Source organism: Polyodon spathula, chromosome 11 (genome assembly GCF_017654505.1).
Source record: "Polyodon spathula isolate WHYD16114869_AA chromosome 11, ASM1765450v1, whole genome shotgun sequence".
Classification (NCBI taxonomy): domain Eukaryota; kingdom Metazoa; phylum Chordata; class Actinopteri; order Acipenseriformes; family Polyodontidae; genus Polyodon; species Polyodon spathula.
The window spans coordinates 15,333,019-15,352,308 of record NC_054544.1 but is presented as its reverse complement, the minus strand read 5'-3'; the positions used below and the strand labels follow the sequence as shown (position 1 = coordinate 15,352,308).

General features: G+C 36.1%; 1 protein-coding gene across 1 annotated transcript in view; it reads right to left on the bottom strand.

Moving 5' to 3' along the window:
- LOC121323689 (coiled-coil domain-containing protein 141-like) overlaps positions 1-19,290 on the bottom strand; it is a 35,756-nt gene that overhangs the window by 8,753 nt on the left and 7,713 nt on the right. Inside the window, exons 5-20 of the mRNA XM_041264882.1 lie at positions 18,475-18,728; positions 17,148-17,267; positions 15,759-15,953; positions 14,402-14,574; positions 14,036-14,177; positions 13,035-13,154; positions 10,716-10,907; positions 10,316-10,492; positions 9,269-9,448; positions 8,918-9,043; positions 8,448-8,633; positions 7,939-8,100; positions 7,699-7,848; positions 2,127-2,267; positions 1,297-1,494; positions 77-260 (exon numbers count right to left, since the gene is read on the bottom strand). Of these exons, the coding sequence (XP_041120816.1) occupies positions 77-260; positions 1,297-1,494; positions 2,127-2,267; positions 7,699-7,848; positions 7,939-8,100; positions 8,448-8,633; positions 8,918-9,043; positions 9,269-9,448; positions 10,316-10,492; positions 10,716-10,907; positions 13,035-13,154; positions 14,036-14,177; positions 14,402-14,574; positions 15,759-15,953; positions 17,148-17,267; positions 18,475-18,728 (2,700 nt within the window). The remainder of the gene's footprint in view (positions 1-76; positions 261-1,296; positions 1,495-2,126; positions 2,268-7,698; positions 7,849-7,938; positions 8,101-8,447; positions 8,634-8,917; positions 9,044-9,268; positions 9,449-10,315; positions 10,493-10,715; positions 10,908-13,034; positions 13,155-14,035; positions 14,178-14,401; positions 14,575-15,758; positions 15,954-17,147; positions 17,268-18,474; positions 18,729-19,290) is intronic.

The window sequence follows — 19,290 nt, the reverse complement described above, 5'->3', positions numbered from 1 at the left end:
TGCTTTTATATGGTAGGCCTAATCATTTTGTAATATTTTTGCACCACTATCAGTAAAGTATTGATTCAGTTCTCACCATGTAAACGTACAGCCAGTTCTGTGATTTGGTTAATTCTTTCCTCTTGTTGAGGCACTGTAGGCCAGACAAACTTTTCAAACTGCTTGTAAAGAATGCCCACTGCCTCTCTGGTTTTGCATTCTGATGAATATTTTCTCACGCGCACGATGGTGGCACTTGCTTCTTCACACTCAAAATGATACTTTAATAGAAATTAAGATATCGCGATTAATTAAACAAATTATTTTGATCAGGTAAAATAATGTAGTTGCCATTATTACTTATCAACAAAGAAAACACACTTTCATAAACTATGGATGATTATTGCAAAACAAACAAGAACACCTTAAGCAATGTTTAAATATAATGCTACCTAATCTGTCAAAGCTCTAAATGCACCTAATTAGGATCAGAAATAAATAACCAGTCTGAGGTGGTTTTCTTTTTAGAATTGTATGTGGGGTTTCTCCTTTTATACAATACACACAGACAGTTAAATGCTAAAACATACACTTAGAGAGGAATTGCTATTGTAATGTATGCGTTTCTTATATGTTGCAAAATGAAACGTGAAAAGGTCAACAAGATGCTATATAATAGCCTAATTGTACTGGCACATAATAAAATACCAGCCATACTTGTAAGTAAATACACTAAAAATACACACAACAGAATAGTACAAGCATGATTCACTCTTAACAGAAGTGCCGCAATCAATCAGCTGAGTTTGGAGAAGAAAAAAAAAACCTTCAGGGAATTCAGCTCAAGGTTTGAAATATGAGTTGAATCTCCTGGGCCGTGTATAAAATGTCTCCAGGAATTCCCTGCCAGGAAGATGGCTGGAGGCAGCTCAAGAAGGTGCTAGGGGCTTATTTATGTGTAAACAGTGGGGGGAGAGGGGGGGTCTCCCATCCAGCTGCTGTGCTCTCTTTTATCAATTTACAAAATGAGGTTGGAATATTTTCCTACTTTGTGTATTAAGTTTAGATATATTTAACTGTTTTGAGAAAACCTGATTATGAATGGTGGGGAGCTTGAGAGGATTTCTTAAGTACTGCTACTATACAATAGTTACACTAAAACAACATCTCTAATTCTGTATTGCTTCTTAGACATTGTGACTGTGATTATAAGGCTGTCTGGTTGCGCAGAAAGCTTCACCGTACTTAGATTTGAAAACAAAATTCAGTACAGGTATTCAGTATAGGGATGGATTTGGCTCTTTTTGTCCCACGTACCTCCTCCATGGCCTGCTGCAGACGCACAGACATGTCCAGGTTCTGCTTGTATTCCTCCACTGTCTTATCGAAATCGACCACCTGTTTTTGAAGCTCATTCACAGCTTCCTCAATTTCTCTGGGGTTACTCCCAAGGAGCTGCTTCTCAGTGCCAGCAGAAACGTTTGTTGCAAAGTTACTTATTTTCTTCTTTAGCATCTACATTTTAAATCAGATTAGATAAACGCAATAGTTAACTACTGGAGATATAGACTGATTTAATTAGCGCGTATTCTTGTACAACTGCAACTAGAAACAACTTAGGGCGGTTTGTTTTTCATTTTCTAAGCACTGCATATATATTGATTATATGTGGTGCTTGGATAAATTATATAAAACATAAAGACAGTGTTGCGTCTCAATCTTTTTTTGCACTCAAATGTGTTCAGATTTAGCAATGTCTACTATAGTGCCATAGTTAATGCTTTGTCAATATGATACACAGTTAAGCAGCCCCACCTCAAATCACACTGCTAGCATAAACTACCAGTAAAGCCTACAGAACAGCTGTAGTGACCTGCATTTTAGGATAAGAAAACATGACCTGTAAACTCACCCCCACAATATGTCTCTTCGTGGGCTAAGCACAGAAGAGTACCATTAGCACTAGGCCTAAAGGAGGCCTATAGATTTACACAAGCTTAACACTGACAGTGATACTGATTCAAGATTACTATAGCATACGTAGATAAGGATTAAGAGTAAAACCTGTAAAAAAATATTTACATTAGCTGATATATTGCTTTACCAACTTCCACTAAAACCTTTAGTTATTTCTTCTTCCATCTTACCTGAAGCTTTTCTGCATACATGTCAACCTGTTGAATCTGGTTTTTGACAGCTTTCAAGTTTCGTGACTTGTCATTTTTCTTCATATAATTGAATTTCAAATTGTTGAATTTCTTCCTGAGGTCTTTAAACGAATCCTTAAGCTAAAATAAATGTAAAAAAAATAAAAAAATATAAAAGTTTATCCCAAAATATGAACTGCATACATAATGGTTATAATCCACAACTTTGATTGCTTAATTTTAAAACCCAAATAAAACTGTTAAAGTCCACAAGTTTCAACACGAGTACTTCTTCAATGTTGTATTTATCTATTGGACTAAGTGGACTCAATAAAAAGTACATCAATATTACCCAAGTCTATTGTGACATTCAATCTTTTAAATTAAATTAAAGGTTTTAAATGTTTATACTTTTCTTGTTATAAGTTTACGCAGTGACCCTTTTAGGATTTGTCCTGCTCTTATCTGGCTGCATGTCTTTGAATAGCACCATGACACAGCTAAATGTTTTCCTTCCAGTCATAGGGGAAAACAGTTTATTGACGGTTCTAAAAAGCTTAACTTAAGATGTTACTGAAATCCTAAACCACCTTTTTGCCAAGTTTCTTAAATGTTGCTCAGTCTTTGTTTTTTGTCTAGACTTAAAAAAAAAACAAAAAAAAAACAATGTTTTATAAAATGTAAAACAGAGTTTTGTGTTGAAGTAGCAATGCAGTTAACATGTTTAAAGTAAGTGTCTTGAAAAATTCACTAAACAGTACAGTGACTAATATAAGCATTAGGAGAGGTTTATTTTGGGTTGCCTTTATTGCTTGCTCTTGAATACTGGACATAATTTATACAGCAGAGTCATTTTTGTAAGGTAGGAAGATGTTTGCAAGGGGATCATGTTGTCTCTGAGAGGATGGCTCATGTTTCAATTAGGGACAGCTGCTGCTGATTTTACATTTTGGAGTCAATGCTGAACCTTTTCTTTTACTGTTCACCGAGAAACAAAACTCAGCTTTCATGTACATTATTGAACCATTTCACAGAAAAATAAAACACACATGCTTCGTAGTACATAGTAAGGTTGATTTCCTATAAGACCAGTAGTGATTTGCTGCACAGCCAATGGCTTGCTCCTGGGGTCTGACTAATTATGGAAGCAGCTGTTACTAACTATCTGGAGTGTCATTAGCATGGAATGGGAGTCCTTACACCAAGTCCTGACATTTCCCACAGCAGCAGGAGCAGACACCCATAGATAAGGGTTTCATAAGCTAGAATACACTACATTTACCATGCCTTGCTCCAGTATAAAGTTTGAACATTTGCCACTTTTAATTTCAAATGCTTAAAAAAAAAAAAAAAAAAAAAAAAAGTGTTTTAAAAGAGTTTACAGAAGCCACAAGTTTCACATTGAAATGTTTCCTTTTCTTGTAGAAATGTTTGTTTGCAAGCCCTTTTTAATGAAAACTGGTACAGTACCTGATAAGCAGCAGCAACTGGAAACGCTTTCCAGTATCTAAAGTGCCAGGTTGTTTACTTAAACATAAACGAACAGTGTTACAGGAGACATGAGCATGTCGTCAGAAGCAAACGGCTTGGGGGATAAGATAATAATGGGGTTGTTTTGTCATGCAGGCATTAGCACTAGATGTAACACTGAAATTAAAGTCTAAAATGTAAATGGGATTTTACTTTGGAAGAAATGTCAGATTAAGATGAAACACAACAAAGTAATGTAATTCTACTGCTCTAAAGTATGCAGAATTTGCTGGGAATGGTACTGAATAATATTTCAACACCTAATCCTAGTTTCACACAGTAGAGTGCTTTAAACAGCTTCTCAATGATGGGGAGGAGCTAACCTTTCAATTTAACTGCAACTCCTAATTTCATCGTACATTTCAATAGAGTTAAAGACAGGAGGTGACCGATTTCACACCACTAGGACTAGAGCTCTCTGAGAAGTTAGAATGTATTTATTTATTTTAAAGCTGAAAGGGACACCTTCTGCAAGGTTTAGAAACACCTATTTGAAAACTAGGAGTGATTGGTGTGTTTTAGCTGGGTTATATATTAGCTTTCATCATCCAGGTTATAAGCACTGAACATTTTGAAGATATGTAGATCATTCTCAAAACCTTATCTGCTGGATAAGCTCTAAATCACCGTTTTTTTTTATTTTTTTTATCTTATACAGACTGGTAAATTATGTTTCTGCATCTATGGTCTCTATTTGCACTAGAAAGTCATAGTGCTGGTAGTAACTTCAACCGCCCAGAGTTTTTTGGTTTTTTTTTTATTATTTAAATTTTTTTAATAAGATTAACCAATAAAACTGGAAATACATTATCAATTTTTAAATGTTGATTACAAATAAGATAATGTTGATAAGAAAATAAAATGCATCACTTGTTAAAAAATAATGCAAACTTCACAAATACAGACTATAATGAACGTTTTTAAGCATTATAATTTAAAATAGTATACTGAAATACAGTATTGCAGAACAGTACTGTACTCCATATATATGTAGGCATGAAATATTTAACTTATCAACAATTTCTTACACAAATAATTTCACTGTAGAACCAGCATGCACTGAAATAACCTTTTTGTTCAACCATTACCACAGTCCTGGTTCTAGAACAGACAAAGATAAAGAACTCTGCTACTTATAAATACTCTGTTGTACTACTTGTGTTGTGCTTTATTACCGCCAAATGACTTCAGATGAACTTAAAACTAGCGCCCTCTACTGTACACAAGAAAGAACTGTAAATACAATGTAGGCGGTTTACATATTTTATACACTTGTAGCCTAACATTTCCATAAAAATCAATAAACTTGGAAATAGTTATGATGAATAATGGCAAACAATAAAACTGATAATGTTATCAAACAAGTAACAACTCCAAAACAAACACAACAAATGGTGTACACTGCATTTCTAAATCTCTTATAATAAAGCATGACTGATTTCATTTCGTGAAGTAAAAGATAATATATATATAGATATATATATATATATCATTATATTATATATTAATATATAATCACTCTGTGTGATTACAGCTGCCTCATATTTGTATTTTACTTTAAAATTACATGTTTTGTAAGATTGCATGACGCTAAACAACTCAATAAGGAAATGTCACACGACGGCCGGAACGGGTGGCGTCAGACCAGAAGTAGGAAAATAAACAATGAGAGGTGGAATTTGGGGAAGCTGAGCGAATGGCTTACCGTAATTAATAAACAGAACAGACAGAAAATAAACGGTTGGAACAATACAAAAACAGGACACGGCACATTCGCCAAAATAAATAGACAAACAAAACGGACTAAACAAAACAAACAATGGACAAACAAACAAACACAGTGAGCTTCTATATACGATTACTTTTGTTATTATTTCTACCTCCGTCTTCTATCCCGTTCTCCGCTCACCGAACACCCAACCGCGAGTATGTGAAAACTTGCCTCTATATATACTGTTGTGCTGGGATTCAATTACTAATTAATTATTCATTTGAATCCCAGCACTTGAATTAATTATGTGCAACCTCGTGCTCACATTTTAACTACTTTAAACGTACGTGAAGTGATGTACAATCCCGTGCCTAAATACAAATATACATTTTAAACACTCGTGTTACAGACCCGTTTATATCCCGTGTACCAATGATTATACACCAACATTTAACAAACCACACGCAATATAACCGATAATATACACAGGGGCGGGCAGTTTGTCACAGGGAAATAATAGTACTAATAACTGGAATCCATGCTTTGAAGCTGACTGTATTAAAAAGGGGTGCCACACTACGTGCTGCTCTGGGGATCACTGTCTTAATTGGGTCTACTCTCCTTTTAATGTCTGAGCCACTCTCTAGGCAATGTCATCAACTTGCCCTCGAGAGGGAGCAAAGACACTAAAAGAAGATTACAAAATCTATCTAGAATGGTGACAAGTTATTAGTTTCCAGCTTCTTGAGTCAATGTAGATCACAGAGACAAAAGGGTTGCTAAACTCAGGTCTGCATTTATTTGGAATATGTGTCAGTATAACATGCATGACACCCCCATTCTCCTAAATAAAATCCCTAAGGAATGACAGATGGCAGAAGGGGGAGGGGGAGGAGGCTTCAAACAGAGTGACACTGGCAAAGAACACCTTAGTCAGCAGACTAGATTTGCATTTGCCATCTAAGCTATAAAAATAAATCAGAGACAATGAGAAAAATATCCAATTCTTCTTCTTCTACTACGACTACTACTACTACTACTACTACAGCAATAAAACTGGTAAATATAAATATATGATTACTTATAGTACATGATGTATTTTTCTTTGATTTGTAAACTTCCACAAACATACAAAGTAATTAAACAGAACTGGCACTGAATTCATTTTAAGGTTATTCTCAGTGTAGTAAGACCAAAATACTTAAACATTTCTACTTTAAATGCTCAATTTGAATGTTGCTATAAGTGGCAAAGTGGTTTGCAGTGTGTAGGTGTAGTGATGATTTTACTTTTATAATTCTGGTCTGATGACCACAAATCCCAGGAAATGCACAGCAAAGTGCATTGCACTGTTCCAAAACAACGAGTTGCAGTCCCAAAATAATAAGACACAGTTTGTAAATAATAAACACAGTAGAACACACACAAAGACACACACGTTCACAATTCCAGAGTGATTGTTATTGTGCTCATGGTGATTTACACACTTGTGATTAAAGGAGCTGTGTAGTCCGGGTTTAGTGCTGGCCTGTAGCAACAGCTCCGGATTGTGTAAGCTGTCTAATAATAACAAACAAGTAGATTTTTCGACAAGACAAAACAAACAAAACTCTCACGATAATGTCACAGTACTCCTTCCGGATCAGCTTAACCATAACAAAGGAACAGATCACCTCGCTATGTCCCCTTTTGTACCGTCATTCACGCCCCCTTGGTTAGCGAGTGCAACTGTTTCTCCACCAGTCCACGACTGCCACATCGCTTCCCTTCCGGGTTGATGACTTGGTGAACCGTAACTCCGCCCCCTTTCTAGATGGCCAGCTTCCACCTAACCATCTGAATTGTCTGGCCATCCAGTCCGGGGCACACTATTCCATTTACACAGCACCTTCACAGGTTGGGAGGGAGATTAATAACCAAGATTCATTATTTCTCTGTCAAACCTTACCACTGCAGTCCCCCTGCTGATCAGCATGACTGAAGAGCAAAGAGTAATCTCTGCTCCTGCTGTCAAGACAATCGCATTTTTTTCAGCAACAGCCTAGCCTGGGGCGTCTCTGCCTGGGCTCACCAAGCTCCTTACCACTAGTGGTCACTGAAGCGCAATGAAGCAAACTAGTCTCAGCAGGTTTTCCTCTCTAACTGCCGCAGGAGCACATAAGGCTAGCGTTCCATCTTGGCAAACCATGGCTCATACTATTTTTACTCTGGGACAAATATTTTCTGAAGTCCTCCCTTTAACTTTCATTAACCACTCCAATGCTGTGTAAAAGTTTCTAATGATAATTCTGAAGTTTGACATACTTTTTTATTTTATTTTAATGGACATACCTCACTGATCTCCTCTTTGACGGAACAGTAATGTACATTGCTCAGAAGGTTTTCTTCATATTTGTCTGCTTCTGTGCTCCAGTTGACACTCCCAGCCTCAAGTGCCTCCAGCTTTTTCTGAAGCTGCTGCACAGAAAAGCCCAGAGCGCTCTGCAAATAGGGAAAGAAATCTGTTCATGGAACGGGTTTAGCAACATGGACTATAACAAGACATTGTGAAACCTTTACTGCAATACTTACCGATTGCTGTACAGTAGTGGTAACATCCACTCCTAAGGCAATAGCCAGTTTACAAAGGTGTCGAATATGGGTCTGTTTCCCTTGATGCTGACTGAGCTGGATCTTGGCTTGACTAATATCGTGGAATGCAGTCACTGGTTCTGATTTCAAGAGATTCTCCAACTTGAAAATGTTAGGAAAATAATTCCATTATTATAGAAAATAAAATAAATAAAAAGTCTTACCTCAGTTACATTTAACAACTTTTGATGTAAGTAACAAGCTGTGAACAGTTTATATTAGGACTTTCATTACATCACCCCTAAAGTATAACCTTTTACAGCTCTGCAAACCAACCTATGCAAATGACTCCCAGTGGCACTTAAAAAGTTCAAACACATGTAAAGAGTTATTTGTAATGAGTAACTGTGTGTTGCAGAAAAATCAAAGAGAGAGACAGTTAACACTTGCTGTGATACTGTAATCAAAATGTTAAAGCACACATGAACCCCTACAATAAATGTGTTTACCTCATCAAAGAGCTGATGAAACTTGACAGTCCTGTTCAGGACTGCTTCATACTCAATGATCTTCTCCTTCACTCGCTGATGGATGTGCAAAAGCTCTGCAACCTCATTATTTTCCTTCACAGGGATTCCTTTTAAGGCCAGCAACTCTGATATTTTAACCATGTACTCCACCTTAGCATTTAATTGCTATGAAAAAAATGAGAAGATGACGACAGATTTCATTAAAAGTTGTGTGTTCCGCAAACATTGGGGACATGCAGACCATCATGGGAAACATTTAAAAAGTTAGGGAAATCTATCTGTCAGAATTTACAGTGGGCTTTTGTACGAAAGATCAGATACCCTGCTTTTGGAGCACATTACTAGTTTTCATGATTGATTTAATTTGTGATATCCTGCAAAAAGCTGTGTGTGAGTATGAATGTGAATTGTACATACCAAAGACTGTAGTAGTTTAACAAAAACCTCACCTGATACTGTGGTTTTGCTTGGTTGAAATTGTCCTGGAGCTGGGTAGCAACCAGAAGATTACTTCCCAACTCAACTTGGGATACTGGTGCAAGAACATCCCCCACGGTCTTCAAATCATGTACAGTCTAAATAAAATGAGATTGACAAACAATGTATTTAACAATCAAATATATAATAAATACATACGCATTATGTGCATTTATTATCCCAAACATGATGCTGGTCAGATGTGTGCAGTCTGAGGCGTTATAGATAAGCTAACATTTTATTATGCACCAAATATGACCACGCTTTTAAATAGGTAGTATTTTGTCATGTCTGGATTGTTTTAGGATCTGCATTTTCCTCACCTTTTTAAGTTGCTCTTTAAACGATCTCCACTGCTTTTTCACAGATGTCAGCTGGTTCACATGAAGCTGCCATGTAGTCCAAAGCTCTGTTAGAGCTATCTTCTTTTTACTGAGAACTTCTTTGGTGTTTTCCACAACAGTCAAGGCTGCTTTCACATTTAGATTCATGCTTTCGCTTACCTACAGATCATACAGAAATATGCAAATCAATGGATTTATACCGTTTGCAGCAATCAAACAAAAAAGTAATTAAACCGCAACACACATTATTTACACTAAACAGTAAGCCTGTCCAATCACAGACAATAGCTACAGTGATATCATTGTACTGTATGTATTTTGAGAGTTTATTACTGTCACCACAATTTCAGCAGCTTGAAGCAAATAGTCCTATTGGTGTAGCAGATCGATTTGTTCACCAAATTTTAGAACACAATGATGTCTTTGGAATAAGTAACTAGAGCTAGTCTTATTTTTATAATCTATGCAACTAAAATTGTTGATTTTACACTGTCAGCTGGCATTGGCTCTTCCTACATATTGGCTTTTATCATTACAGCCTTGTTGTTAATACTCAAGTTCCTTTTATTTTTAGCTTTTAAAGATTTTTAGTTTGATTTTTTTTAGTTTTGTACTTTATATCTGAAACAGATTACCTTTTCTTGCACGGTCATTCAAAGAAACTCAGCAAATAGAAGCTTTCATTGGTCCTTAAAACTGGCCAAGTACAGCAAATGTTTTCACAGATTGCTACTTTTTTTTATTAATAATCACGGATAAATTCCAACAAAATATTTTATGGGGGGGGGGGGGGGGGGGGGGGGGGGGGGGGGGGGGGGGGGGGGGGGGGGGGGGGGGGGGGGGGGGGGGGGGGGGGGGGGGGGGGGTGGGGGGGGGGGGGGGTAAATCCTTAAAATATAATAGCAAATTCAAAAACACTGCAAAATCCACTCACATTTACAATTCATAAAAAATAAAAAAACACACACACACACACACACACACACACATTATTGTTATCTGCAGAGGTAGTATTGGAATTTTTACCATATTTGATGAATTGATAAAATTATGTCCCAAGTCCTGCACTGTAAGAAATCTTTCCAAAAGAGATTGCCATTTAGCATCGGCTATTTCCATCATGGGTTTACTGCTCTCTTCGTGGTCTTCTTCAATAGGCTTGGATCTGTAGAATTCTTCCAGATTCTGTATTTGCTCGTCAACCTTCACAGTGTAAAAAAGCAAAAGAGCAATTCTTCCATATGAGGATATCTGAAAATCATTTCTATACATCATTATGTACATTATAAATATTTTAGTATTTAATTCATTATTTGGAAGATGAAGACCTGAATGCCAATCCTATCATTATAGTTCAATAACAATTCATTTGTAAAATTATCTTCATACAAACTGCAGAATTAAATTTAGCAGAACTGTGACTTACCTCCTTGGCAGATTTTAAAAATGTCACATAAGCTTTCATGATTTCAACTCTGGAGCTTATATTTCTGCTGAGAGTGTTTAGCTCCTCATTTAGCAAGCAAGATTTATTTGAAAACACAGTTACTTCTGGTGATTCAAATGTTTTAAGCTCTGTAATGATTTCAGGAAAAGCCTCCAACTCATTCACTACTTCCTGAAACAGACAAAGCATACAAAGTGGTATTAACATGTTATAGTCAAATACAGTCGCTATGGTAAACTGTCTATGGCAATGACCATCACATATTCATACGTTTAAAGTAAGGCCCTGTTAGCTTTAGAAGACCTTTACCTACGGGATAAGTGCATTCATGTTCATTATATTTTCTGGGTTTCCAACAGAAATCGTGCATAATAATGATGTAAGTTATAAAAGGAAATAGTGGAGGCAGGAACACATATCATTGCTAATTCCTATGCTATACTATTCATATACCATATAACAGGACATTTTGCCAGGGAATTTATTTTGGCTTTATTGGCGCCAATAATTCTTCCACCAATCAAAGTCTATGAGAGGCCGGCATACAGTGAGTGATCCCGGCCTCTAACAGACTGGTATGAAGCACATGTTAAAAAAGAGCTGGGCAAGGGAAAGAATGTGTCAGATGTCAAAGTGAATACGAGAATAAGAGAATGGCAGTGTGATGAAACCGATTTGCTTGAAAAAATTGGATTTAGAAAATCTGGAATGTATGTTGCGATCAGAAAGTCTGAGGCAGTGGTACCTGCGACTGTGATACATGTACAACTGTTCATTTTTACGTCAAGCAGTTTTTTTGTTTTTATTTATTTATTTTTTTGCAAGGGGTTAATTAAGTACTGTAACAGCCAAAATAGTTTATTCCAGACTTGTTAGAGAGTCTAACAAAAGCAAATTTGCTTTGGATTGTTATTGTTGATTCGTTGTAGATACCACTATTAAGACAGCCACCGTGCAGGTATTGCAACGTCCCTAAACAATATGTTAAAATAAATTAGTCCTGCACTGTATAAAAATGAGTTGATGTTGCCAGTGCTTGCTAGTCTATTAAACTAGTTTTAAATTCAAAGCATTTTTGTTGTTTCGGCTTTATTGTTAAAGTTTTCGCACATGGCAATACTGTCCCACCATTACTAAATAACATTGTGATCATTCCACTGTGTTACGTTAGTTAACCAGAGCTACGTTTTAAAACTGAGAGTTAGCAAGTGCCTATCATTAAAGTGTGCTGTAGCTACTAATCCTTTCCAATTACTGGTATCTTAAAATTAAGGACTATGTAACAATAATACTGTGACTCATTTAAGAAGGCCTTCTTTGTTCTTATCCAAGTTGCTGCAGTGACATTGTAGATGCTATAACAAGTTACTGTAAATGAGATACTGCTTTAGAAGACAAATTTAATTTATTAAACGTGTACTTGAAACATGTTTTTTAAATTAAAAGTAGAAATACAAAACTGTGGCATTTTTCTTTGTGAATGTGCTAAGAGTGAAAAATGGCAATTCAAAAACCATCAAAATCTACCAAGTTAGAAAATCCGTTGAATTTAATACCAGCCAAAATTTCCCGTTATACGGTGTGTGTGTGTGTGTGTGTGTGTATATATCCAGACCCCTGCCTGGAAAAAAACGTGTTGATGGTTGGCAGGGATAGAGTTAATTTCTGTCCCTGCCAGATAAATGTTTGTTCTGGGCAGTCTACAGTCTGTGTGAAGACAAGAGGATGTCAGTGAGATGAGAGTGGTGTGGTTTAATGGAGAAAAGGTAGTGTGTAAACCTTTTTGTTTGTATTTGTGTCGTAACGTGAAAAAGTGTTTTGTGACTGGTAAACAGCTTAACTGTCCGGTATGACAGTTTAGGAGAATTCACCCAAAGTTTAGTTTAGTACCAGATGTGGGAGTTAGGTTTGTAAATAATAAAACATCATGAAGGTGCTTAAAAACCTTCAATTTCTGTGTCTGCTTAAAAAGGGGCTACGAGCCTGCGTTTGCAAAAATAGTGAAATCTTTCACTATATATATATATATATATATATATATATATATATATATATATATATATAATGGGTGTGTGTGTGTGTGGGTTTGCGCCATGGTTAACTTTTTTTTTTTTTTTTAATCACACTGATAACTCTAATTTTTGAATTTACAGTCATGGTGGGAGATGTACGTTACTGATATATAGATATATTGTATAAGATAAAAGAGCAGTTCAGTTTGCTAAGCAAACACACAGAAAGTGACTTCACACTTCAGCTCATATCAAATAGTTGTGACTAATATTAGGTAAGGTTTACCTTAGTTTGGAGAGACCACTCCAAATGTTTGTTGAGTACATCCTCTGATTCTGAGAGACATGAGCCGGGTTCCACGTTACTTGAAAGTAAAGCGCTGCATTTTTCTACCCAACTTAATGCCTAAGCAAAAATACACTTTATAAATAAAACTTATCTGTTATCTTATCAGAAATCTAAAGCAAATCAGTATCTCAAAAACAGAGCAGCTGAACATAAAATAACCAGCTGCTTAAAATGTTTGCAGGTAACAAAATAATTTCATAAATCATGTATGCAGGGCTTCTAGTCTTTGGGTTTTATTTTGAGCCGAATCGCTTTCTTAATCAAACATTAATTACCAAAGGAAGTTGTTTCTTTTTACCCTCATATCTTGATTGAGTTAACAAACGACGTGCATTGATCGCACCTGATTCTATTTGAACCTGCATTTCGTTCTGGCTGTAAATGCCGAGTTCAGCTTATTAAATTTCCACTGCTTTAGTTTCTAGTAGTGCGTAGCTAATTTAAACAATCTGGTAGAAAGTTAAGGGTTAACAACTATTAATTAATGTTTAAAGGGAGGGAGTGAGATGGAAAATAAAAAAACGAAAACTAGAAGCCCTAGGTATATGTTACGCAATTCTATTTACCATAAAAGTCTCAACGGTCAGTTTCAAAAGACACATGATATCACAAACATTTGGTACTACACTATGTGAACAGCATTTCTCCATTTTCATGCCTTCCTTTCCAGGATATCTGCGACACCTGCACTTCCTTGGTCATTTCACCTCAGCCATGTCTTTGAGATCAAGCATCTTACTGGCTGGAAAGCATGTCAGGCATTTGAGGAAGCATCTGGTTGAGAACATAGATTTCTTTCAAAACTAAACATTTCACAGGTATATGGTGAACGGATGTGCATGGTGTGGGAGATGTATGGAATTGTTTTGTTAGCTACAATCATTTTAAGGCAAGGGGCTGCCTAGTTGCCCAAGAGCAACCTTCTACCAACCACTGACCTTATCAAAGTGATCCTCAGTGGAAGTGATGAGCTGCTGCTTCTTCACTGCGAGCTCTTTGTGAGCCTGACACTGGCTGATGAGCTGGCCAACTCTCCCCTGGAGGTCACCAGTCATCTTTTGAATTCCACTAAGTTGGGAGCTTAGATTGAAAAAAAAATGAAAGTGGATACATATTCATCCAACATAAATGGAAAAATCAGCTCGAACAATTGATGAACCAGAAAACTGCCTATTTATAGAAAAAAATTGAAAAAAAAAGAATATGAAGTACAAAACAGTATTAAAAAGTATAGGTACTGTTGCTATTCACTCGTTGCTTATAGAAATCCCCACACAAACTGCTTACATTCTTTATTTGTTTACCTTTGAGGCTTGGCTTTATTTAGAAAGCTTAGCCCCTGTTGTAGAGCTTCTGCTGCAGTTTCTTTTATACTTTTCTGCAGTTCCTCCTGCCTTTTAGCTAATTCAAGCAAGCTAAAGGACTCAGCGTTCAGCAGCTTCAAGTCACCCTCGATGCTCCCCAGAACATTAAATGCCTGTCAGAGCAAAATGAGACAAATAATACATGAAAGCGCATTTTATCTTTTTAATGAAGAGGTCTTGAGGGCCTAGATACATTTAATATATTGGTGTACTATTTTACCTTTGTCAACGCTGTGAATACAAATATTTGAGATAGAGCAAAGATCAAAATAGATGCAAAGGTCTTACAGAAGGTGGTGCCAGAGAGTATAATAAATTATGAGAAGCTCTGTTTCATGTTTTTAGGAAGAATGGTGAGGTATGGGGCATGCGTTTCATCTATATATAATGTTAGGGCTTCAGGTTATTGGTTACAAATAAAAAAATGTTTATTGATGAATAAATAATGTAAAAAGGTTTAAAACAGGATATACTGTACAATAATTTTGTCAGAATATTGTTACAGTACCTTTTAAAACAGGATAATTAAAGCTTTCTATAAAGGAAATTAAATCTTCTCATTATCACAGTGACATTTCCCCACCTGTTCTAAACAATTATTTAACTTAATTTAAAAAAAACAAAACAAGTGAAAACAATCAATTTTTCTTGGTGAAACACCTGGCACCATTAGATGGCAGAGTTGTCATAAAATACACGTTAGAGAAAAAAAAAAAATGTCTTCATTACTTTAAATATCCACGGATAAAGCAAATATTAATTCCTCTAACAGAAGTGTGCAGAAAATGTGGATTATTAGACAAGAGAGCCCATAGAATATTTTTTTTATACTGAATACATTTAATTCGAAATGAACTGAAACCCATTGAAAGTGCAACACTTTACACAAGAATAACTGAGTTTAGATTAGTCACACACTGCAGAACTGTATGCAGGTATTGGAAAGATAACACCACTCAAAACTGCAGATTGCTCTCTATACTGTATTAATATGTATACAATTTACCATTTAAAATTTCTGTACAATTAGTTATCCTCCTTCAGTAAAGTTACATGATAAGCCACATGTGGATTTTATGGAAGCATTTTATAGCAATGGGGAATCCCCATGGATTCCACTTAAAAAAAATAGGTGGTTGATGCCATCCAAGAGAATTCACCAGTGCTGTAAAGCACTATAATAAACTCCAGCTTTGTCTTATAAAAGCAGCTTATAGGGTCATGAAAATAAACTCCTTACAGCCGAACGTAATGACTGTGTTTTTCATGTATAACATTGTTTTGAAAGAACACTAACCTTGTTGGCACTACTAAAAAATGCATTGGCATCTTGTAGGCGATTTCTCCTTTCCAACATTAGGTCCCAAATCTCATCGTGCAGCGCCTTTAATTTCTGACTTCGGACCAACACCTCTTCTTTATCCCTATAATCTCCTGCCATCAGAATTGCACTGGCTTTTGCTGTTAATCTTTCAACATACAAGCTCCACTCCTGGGAAAAAAGGGAAACTGGAAACATTACCACTGTCTTAGTGAACATTTGGCTGTTTTACTGTGAGCAGTGGGAATGCTTTGACTGCAAAATTGAATTAGAGAGTAGGTAGTGCCCTTCTTGGTCAATATCACCAGTTCTACTGTGTTTATTAAGCAAGGCCCTGCAAGGCTCGAATCCCTCAAACAGTTTAAGATCTACAGTATGTGAATTTGGAGAGAAGTGTGTTTTTGTTTTTTCTGGTGAGTAGAGTAGATTGTGGTTTACACTGCATATTTTTATAACACAAAGCTACTACATGAGCCTAGACCATACATAAAGTTGAATCGGTGGCAACAACAGAAAACAACATTACGTATTAAGACTAAAGAGCATTTTTTACATCAAATCTGGACCAGAATTTACAGATCAGTTAAATAGTATGTAATGTAGTTACCGAGTCAGATATGCCTTTCTTAATTAGCTGGACATATCGTTAAAAACACAGGCTTTCATTACCTGGAAACTAAATAGATCTAATTCTGAAAAGCCAATTAATGAGGGGAATTTATTCTACACCAGCATTGAAAGATTACACAAGTAAATGAAATAAGATTATATCAGAAACTGAGTGATGACAAGTAAGAAAGAGGATCCTATCCAAACACTTAGTCGAAACGAAAGTGACGTAGATTACAAGCAGCTAGAATAAGAATGAAAGCTTTCATCCCAGTTGTATCTTCCATTTAATTGTTTTTCTAATTTCAGCTCCCACATTTTAGTTTCTTGGGGTTAATTAATCTGAAAATCACAAACAGTGCTACCAGTTAACAGCTAAGCCTACTCTTTCTCAGCATTGCCAAAACCAAAACCATCCCATTTTTTTAAATTTTCATTGCTTCCTGAGCCATGACATAGTTTGATGAACATGCTGATAGTCTTTTACTACTGAAAGTGGTAACAGAAGTATTCCTACTTTGCACACTTTGTGATTTGTAGTAGAGGCAAGCCTGTGTCATGCTTGTGTCTCAACAGCAAAAACTCAAGCTACATTAAGTAGTAATACGCCACTGAAATATTTTTAGTGTACAATTGGGTTTGATAGAATCCTGGTTTAATTTGTAGACGCTAGAAGGTGTTTGGAGTGGCTAACTTAAAACAACCAAAACATTCATATACTGGTTAAGGCAGTGTCTTGGGTGGCAGACTCCTTACCTTGGCTTTTAACTCAAATTCTTGATACTCTTGAAGTAACTCTTCATTTTCAGACAAAGATGAACCCAGCTGATCTCTTTCTAAATACACTTCTGCATGTTCATTCAACCAATTAGTCACCTGCAAAAATGAAGAACAAAATGAATGAAATCAAATTTCTAAAAAAGGAAATACATACAGTATTGCTAAAAGAAACCAGCACAAATTACTTTTTCCATTTGTTAAGATATCTTTTATGATAACTATACTCAAAACAGCAGACCATTATCACAGGAAGTATCTCTTTGTTGCTACTTAAAACTGCATCATTAGTCTTAATATCCCTTCAGACCCTCATACTTTCCAGTTCAAAATGCATACTGATGCCTGTTAAGTACATGGCCCCAGTATCCATGGCCTTAGATTTTCAAATGACATGCAACACTATTTTATTTTTTTTATTTTGTGTTTGCTTGTTTACATTGGGTAATAAAACATGTTTTGGTATATTTCAACAGATTTCACATACCATTTAAATCACACACAAGAAACACAATATATTTTACCTCATTATTAATAAAGCAAAGTGGAATAAATGGTAATAAGTAGGCAAGACATTACAGTTAAACCATGAGATTTCTTTGAGAGAGACCCTTTAAATTGTGATAGCATATTGAGTAACCAACACACTGCAGCAGCTTTCTGGAGATTTGCCACACAGCATAGTGTTTCAAGCATTCATATAATCTCACTTTCACAGCTAGTTATATTGGGGGGGGGGGGGGGGGGGGGGGTCAATCCAGGATAGGTAATACATGTTGACAACAGGCTAGATGCAGAAAGACTGCAAGTTTAAACCACCTAGATCCCAAATGAAAAAAAAAAAGTTCTAAAAACAGACACATCAAACTCAAAACTGTATATTATGTCCCAAGTTTCAGATAGATGATTCCAGACTATTAAATATGATATTCATCTAATAAGTGATGCCTGCACAAAAACCTTACAACATGTGACGCTGAAGGATTAGTCTACTTGAATTTTCATATGACAGGCTCTTTTAATGTAAACAGAAGTGTACATGTTTTCTTTTATTACATACAGTCTTCAGCTAATAAGTTATAATGCAACACAAGGGGAATTAATACTTTTATAACATAATGTGGGTAAGGGGGTGGGGGGTGCAAGTTGATGACTTTTGAGTAGAATAAGGACACACCAGCTTGAGCTAAAGAGAATATTAACTGGGGCTCTCCGATCACATGGCAAAAAAATAAACCCTATACTACAGACACATACGAAAGCATGCACATATACCCCCATCGTCCACCAGGGATGTCAGACATACTTCCTGTTCCTGTTGGTCCCAGTGGCACATTTCCAGAATGTGCTCCAGGTCCATACGCTGTTGTTTTAGCTGTTCATTTAACTGCCTTCGTCTATCCTGAAGCATCTCCAGGAGACTCTCAATCTTTAGACAACTGCTTCGGGCACCCCTAATAGCTTCAGAGTTTATAGCTGGATCATCCACTTTAAAGTCTTTAATGAAATCCTGCAGCTCCTGGCTTTTCTTTAAAAGAGACATGGATTTTTCTAAAAGTACTGCAAAGATAATAAACAGAAAATGAGATGCTGTCAAACAGAAAACAACCATGTTCAATATATCTTGTAAGTATCAAGAGGCATCTTGAAAAATCCATTTTTTTAAAGATTTAATAGAAAAGTAAAATTGTTATAATCTCACATAAAATAAGTGGTCAATCATGCTCTTTTGTAATCTCAAGAAAATGAGCATCCCCCCACACAGAATGATATCATTATTAGGAAAGATGGTTCTTTGTAAAGTCTAACTCAATTCACTAGCTGAAAGCAAGAACAACGTAAATAACACAATAGTAGTTTAGATACTAGATACAGTCAGCGTCTCTTTATATCGGGACACCTCAGGAGAAGGAAAAATAGCCTAAATAAGCGACTGTCTCAGTTAAACACGAGGCAGTTGAGACAACCTTAGTCACACTTTTTTTATTCTTAATGAAAAGAAAAATAATGAAATCACATCACATTATGCTTAAGTGTTAAATGCATAATTTAAAATGCGATGTTACCACAGGACGAAAGAAGACGATGTTGACATGCCAACTTTCTTGCAATAGTAGCCTGA